The sequence below is a fragment of the Apium graveolens genome, chromosome 2 (genome assembly GCF_009905375.1).
Source record: "Apium graveolens cultivar Ventura chromosome 2, ASM990537v1, whole genome shotgun sequence".
NCBI classification, from domain to species: Eukaryota; Viridiplantae; Streptophyta; class Magnoliopsida; order Apiales; family Apiaceae; genus Apium; species Apium graveolens.
In genome coordinates, this window is record NC_133648.1 from 124859042 (window position 1) to 124865289 (window position 6248).

A 6248-nucleotide genomic window follows, 5' to 3' on the forward strand; every position below is an offset into this window, starting at 1 on the left:
ATTATCAAACAGCCAGTTAAGAGCCTCTTCAATAGCGGTTGTCAAACTTATATGACATGACACCCTTGGTTTGCCTACTTATTGAACTCGTGAGATTGTCAAAAGGTTGTTTACTGGCAACTTCCTAAATTAGTAAAAAAATTATAAAAAATATCTAAAGTGTATATTATTCAACGTACTTTTATATTGAGTCAAATATAAAATTAATATTAAGAGATCACATGGCCAATTTTTAAAGTTAGCTTAAGTATTGGAGCAAAATTTAATAAATATTGCCTCGAGTGACATGAATGTAAGAAAAAATTAAAAAAATAATATATTTACTGATTTTTCATGATTTCGGAATCATTTAAAACTCGATGGGCTTATAATTTTTTTTTTCTGGACTAATTTAAATAAACCAAGCTTTGTATTTGACAAAAAATTAAATTGAAGAAGAGCAGCTTCTGTAAATGAGAGAATGCTCTTATGCTTGAAAAAAGCTACTCCCCAATTCAACATTTCTAGGGTTTCATTTTCAAGATTATTCTCAGCAAAACCCTTAACTAAACCCCAACTCAAAACCCTAATTTTAAAACAATTCACTCATGGCAAATTCACTAACCTCCTTCAAAACGTCGTCGCTTCACCTTCTTTTCTCCTCACTGCTTGTCACAACCTCAACTCCAACTCGTCTAAATCGCTCTCAACTCACTTTTCACTCACCCAAATGGCCCAACAACTCGCTAACAATCAGTTCAATATCAAGGAATGTTGCTTCACTCTCACTGGGCCCCACTGTGAGTCACTTATTTTGCCTAATTTGATGCTTAAAGTTTTGATTGAAGCTATTAGAATTGTGTTAGAATGTGTTTATGATGATAGGTTTGTTACGTTTAGTTACGGTGGGCGTGTCGGTATGGGGAGACATACTGCTATTAGGTACCTTAAGAATTCTGTTGAGAATCCTAGTTGGTGGTTCAGTGTTTGTTTTGATGATATCGAGTTTGGTTCGAAGAATGTGGATACGTTGTGTTTGGTTCTCGAGAGGAAAATTGATGATGGGGTTTTTGTTGGGATGATTAAGCGGTTTTTTGAGTGTGGTGTGGTGAGGATTGAGTTGGGTGGGTGTGCGTTAGGAAGAGGGTTTCCGGAGGAATGTGGGTTGAGTGCGATTTTGATGAATGTTTATTTTAATGCTTTTGATAAAGAAATACAAGAATTGAGGCTGAAAACAAATATGGAGAACCCTAAGTTGAGTTTGGATGATAATGTATTTCATAAGCCGTTGAAGATATATGCTGTTAGGTATTTGGATGAGATACTTGTGATTACGTCTGGTACGAAGATGTTGACTATGGATTTGAAACATTGGATTTTGAGTTTTGTGGAAAATGATTTGGAATTGAAGGTGGATAGGGTGAGATCGGCTATTCATAGTGCAGCTAATGAGAAGATTAATTTTTTGGGTATGGAGTTGCGAGCTGTTACGCCTTCGTTTTTACACCCTCCGATGTCTGAAAAGGCTATGAGGGCGCAGAAGAAGTACCTTAGACAAAAAAAAGTTGAAAGGATGGAGTTGAGAAATGCTAGGGAGACTAGAAGGAAAAAGTTGGGTATGAAAATAATGACGCATGTATTTAAGAAGCTTAAGCGTAGTGATGAATTTGAATTTGATTTCCAAATTGAAAATGAAGTTGCAGAATTATTTAGAACCTGGTCCAGTAAAGTAGTGGAAGAGTTTCTTGGATCTATAGATGAGCGTTGGAGTTGGCACCGGAAGATCACAACTGGTGATTTTCTGTCTTTAAAAAGGATACGGGATCAACTTCCCCAGGAGCTTATTGATGCTTATGATGACTTTCAATTTCAAGTTGATAAGCATTTGGCACCAGTGAAAGCTAAAAGTGCAGTGGAGGAAGAAGAAAGAAGAGTACAAGAGCAGGAGGAACAAATATATGCGGAAAGAACAGTAAAGGATTTGACAAAGCTTTGTATAATGGTCAATGCACCTATAGAACTTATTAGGAAGGCTGTGAGGCTGGCTGGATTTACTAATAGTATGGGTCGTCCTAGGCCAATCAATTCACTAATGGCTCTTGAAGATGTTGATATTATTAAGTGGTATGCTGGTGTGGGTAGAAGATGGCTTGATTATTTCTGCTGTTGTCACAACTTCAAGATGGTGAAAATTGTTGTAAGTTACCATTTAAGGTTCTCTTGTATCTTGACTTTGGCAGAAAAGCATGAATCTACCAAACGTGAGGCTATTAAGCATTACACGAAGGATTTGAAAGCTTTTGATGTCGATGGAACTGAAGAAGTGCACTTTCCAACAGAAAAAGATATTAAAATGATGGGAGATAAAAACCTTTCGGATCCAAAACCTGTAGATGGGGCGTTGACAGTTACTTTGATAAGATTAGCTTCGGATGAACCTTTACATCGATGCACTGCTCATTTCTGCAACAGAACAGACACTATTGTTTATAGAATACACCTACTGCAAAATATTCTTCATGTAAATCCAAGTGACTCAAACAAGTGGGTTCCAGGGATGGGTGCAATTCATGAATCTTTCAATAGAAAGTGCATTCCCTTATGCTCTGATCACATTAGTGATTTTTACACAGGTAAACTAACTTTCCAGGATATTGACTGTACCTCATTTGTTGATGTGGACGGAGTGACTGCTTCCCCTGAACGCAGTTGATCTGATGCTCAAGTGATAGAACGCAGAAAACCGTACTGGCTCTTTTTTTTTACGGGGTATTCTTAACCATATTTTATGAATCGCTTGTAGAGTTGAAGAAAATCTTACGGCACTTGTTATTGACATGGTATTCTTTACCAAATGAAAAATTATCTATCCGGAGATGATGTATAAAGAGGTGGATATAGAAAGAAGATGTATGAAGTTGTATTCTTGTACCAATGAGGTCCTATAAAAAAAATTTAATGGATTAAGCTAGAGATGTTCTTGGACTCCTGTATTTACATGCAAACTGAAAAATCGTAATTACTTGAAATTACAAATCAATTATCTCAATCAAAGTCTGCATACATTGTAACAAATAATGTTGATTTGGAATAGAGTAATTGCAGAGGTCTCAAATTTTTTTTTTGTAAAAGTTTTCCAAAATATGAGATGTCAGTTTGTGATTGGTTGTTTTCACATAAATATAAAGGACCTCCCGTATATTAATATGAGTCAACAAATTATAACATGCATGTGTTTTTTGAGAATTATTTTGAGAGCTATTTTGGTACGTCTATCGTTACCGCTGTGGAAGAAAAACCATGTAATAAAACATCAACCACTTCTGAGCTTCCTGCTTTTAACATGTTAACGCATCACATGAAAAGCGCCAAGACTGTATGAGAAATGCATAAAAATGATCGTGCATTGGGTGAAAACACTTCTTACAACCTAGCCAACTTAAAAACATAAAAAATACAACAAAACCTGTTCCAGAATTGGTTCTCTCAAGCTTCTTCAAAATGGTTCACTTCGTGTGCGCTTATCATCTGTTTTGTCTGCTAAAACTCACCATTTCTCAACCTCATCTACTCTACTTCACACCCATCACCTAAAACCCCATTACAAAAACATTAAACTAGTCCAACAACTTCATGCTCACTTCATTACCTTGTCACTTAATACACACCAATTAATATCTCTCTATGCTCAATTCAATGATATTAATAGTGCTAATACAATTTTTAAAGGGTTAAATGACTCAGATACATTTGCATGGAACTCTATCATTAAGGCCCATGTTGATAACAATTTGGTTGATTCTGCATTTACTTTATATAAGTCTATGAGAGAGTTGGGTGTTTTGCATGATTCTTTTACTTTTCCTATTATTAATCAGACTGTTTTGTTGCATCAAGATAAGTTATCATGTGGGAAGATTGTACATTGTTTAGCGATACGTATGGGGTTTGGATTGAATGTGTATTTTTGTAATACCATGCTTGATGTTTATGTGAAATGTGGGGAGGTTGGCCTTGGTGTTCAACTGTTTGATGAAATGTCTGTGAGAGATTTGGTTTCGTGGACTACGATGATTTCTGGGTTTGTTAGGGAAGGAAATGTTTGTGGCTCTTTTGGATTGTTTAATAGGTTGCGGATGGAGTTTGAACCGAATAATGTGTGTTTGATGGTTATGTTTCAGGTTTGTTGTCATTGTGTAAATGGAGGAAGACAGCTACATGGATATGCGGTGAAATGTGGGCTGTTGATGAGTCAAAGTGTTTGTAATTCAGTTTTGAAAATGTATGCAGATAGTTGTGTTGATGATGCAGAAATTCTCTTTGGTGAATTTGATAGAAGGGATGTTGTTTCTTGGAATATAATAATTTCTTTCTATTCTCTGAGGCACGATATTATAAAATTGGCTGATTGTGTTCGTGTAATGCAAGACAAGGCGGTGATCAGTATTGAGAGTTTAACTTTACTTGTTTCATCGTGTTCGGATGATGGAAATATCTTTGACGGTAAACAGTTGCATTGCCTCGGCATTAAAAGTGGACAGTATGACAGTATTTTAAAAACTTCTTTGCTGGATTTCTATGCCAAATGTGAGGACTTGGATTCTTCTGAAAAGTTGTTTAGTGAAATTCCTTTTACAAACCATATCACTTTGAATGCTATGATGAGTGCATTTATACGTAACGGTTTTTTTCGAGAGGCCATTGAATTGTTTCGGAATATGTTATCTTCTGGTTTTAAGCCTGCTGCTGAACCCTTGACCAATGTCATTCTAGCTTACAGTCACATGGGATCCCTGCGTCTGGGTAAAAGTGTTCATGCCTACTGTTTTAAGAACTTGCTCGAGGACAAGACTGCATCTCTGGAAACATCTATTATGAACATGTACATTCGATGTGGAAGTATTTTTTCTGCTAGAATCTGCTTTGACAGAATGCCTTCTAGGGATCTTGTGGCATGGACATCGATGATTGAGGGTTTTGGTACACATGGAATGGGTTATGAAGCATTGCAAATTTTCGATTCTATGATAAAGGAAGGAGTAGAACCAAACAGTGTCACTTTCTTGGGCATACTTTCTGCTTGTAGCCATTCTGGCCTGCTAAGAGATGGCTGCAGAGTCTTCTACTCTATGAAATCAAAATTCGGCATTCAACCTAATTTAAGTCACTACACTTCTATTGTTGATCTCTTGGGTCGCTTTGGAATGCTCAAAGAGGCATTGGCTATTATTCTTAAGTTTGTCAATTTTGCCGATAGTAAAATATGGGGGGCACTCCTTTCAGCTTCCCGTGTCCATGAGAAACAATTGCTTGCAGAATTTTCTGCTGGAATGCTCTTTAAGTTAGAACCTGAAAATGCTGGATACCATACTCTGATGAGCAATGTACAAGCTAGTTTGGAAGGGTGGTCTGAGGTGGAAGAAATTAGGGATTTTGTGCAAGACAGTAATCTGGTAAAGCAACCTGGTTGGAGCTGCATAGAAGCTAGAGGGTTGATTAATGGTTTTGTAGCTGGAGATAGATCTCATCCCCAGGTAGCCGAAATATATGAAACTTTGTCTAGCTTAAATAGGAAGTTGCAGGTACATACTTAAGAGCTCAGTTGTATACCTTAATCTTTTGTCAGCTAATATAACTAGATCAAACCATTTTTTGCATTCAATTATTTTTATGAAATTAAAGTATTTGACATTTTTAGTACTTGACTTTTTCTCCTGCTTATACTGCTGAAATTCTGACCCAGATTTGAAGTCCGCAGACCATGAACGAGCAACTGTAATTATTTTTTAGCTGCTAAATTAGAGTTTAAACAATATTTATAATCTGAGGGAGAAAACAAGGAAGGTTGGAACACTTCCTAATTGTATGATTAGTACAGATTAGTCTTTGTATAATCAGATTAGGGCAGAAGAGATAAGAACCGTGTTTGGCGCCTAGCTTCTGAAAACTTAAATGTTCTTTATTTTCTTATTGATTTATGTAATCATGATCAGATTAGTATGTTTTCCGATATACACATGAATCATGAACAGAGGTTGTATTAAGGATTCATTTAAGTAAATATTTTCATTTGACCTAGTGCATCTCCCCATGGCCTTTTTTTGAAGTTGAAAACATAATATATATTTTTAAAGAATTTCCGATATGGTGAAGAGCATGACAACTACTTTTTTTCCATGAATTTAGTTTCATGGTTTCAAGTCCGGGTTAAGTAAGTTGCATGTTTTTTTTTTCTGGGATGCAGATATAGCCAAACAAATTGCATCACC

The 6248-nt window shown here is 36.2% G+C and overlaps 2 protein-coding genes across 3 annotated transcripts; both read left to right on the top strand.

Annotated features, from left to right (window-relative positions):
* The first annotated feature begins 443 nt into the window (after positions 1–443).
* LOC141707816 (nuclear intron maturase 3, mitochondrial-like) lies at positions 444–2964 on the top strand. Of its 2 annotated transcripts, XM_074511187.1 has the most exons (2): positions 606–779; positions 865–2964. In XM_074511187.1, the coding sequence occupies exons 1-2, from the start codon at positions 751–753 to the stop codon at positions 2690–2692; spliced, it is 1857 nt and encodes a 618-aa protein (XP_074367288.1). In that variant the 5' UTR covers positions 606–750; the 3' UTR covers positions 2693–2964. The 2 variants fall into 2 exon arrangements, with proteins under 2 accessions (XP_074367287.1, XP_074367288.1); XM_074511186.1 differs by having other exon boundaries at positions 444–2964.
* Positions 2965–3249: 285 nt separating this feature from the next.
* On the top strand, positions 3250–5905 carry LOC141707817 (pentatricopeptide repeat-containing protein At4g35130, chloroplastic-like). The gene is made up of 2 exons (XM_074511188.1): positions 3250–5561; positions 5723–5905. The coding sequence occupies exons 1-2, from the start codon at positions 3804–3806 to the stop codon at positions 5726–5728; spliced, it is 1764 nt and encodes a 587-aa protein (XP_074367289.1). The 5' UTR covers positions 3250–3803; the 3' UTR covers positions 5729–5905.
* The last annotated feature ends 343 nt before the right edge of the window (positions 5906–6248 follow it).

Excerpts from the sequence above, each read along its gene's own strand:
- LOC141707816 (XM_074511186.1), top strand. The coding sequence starts at position 461 with ATGCTCTTATGCTTGAAAAAAGCTACTCCCCAATTCAACATTTCTAGG.
- LOC141707817 (XM_074511188.1), top strand. The coding sequence starts at position 3,804 with ATGAGAGAGTTGGGTGTTTTGCATGATTCTTTTACTTTTCCTATTATT.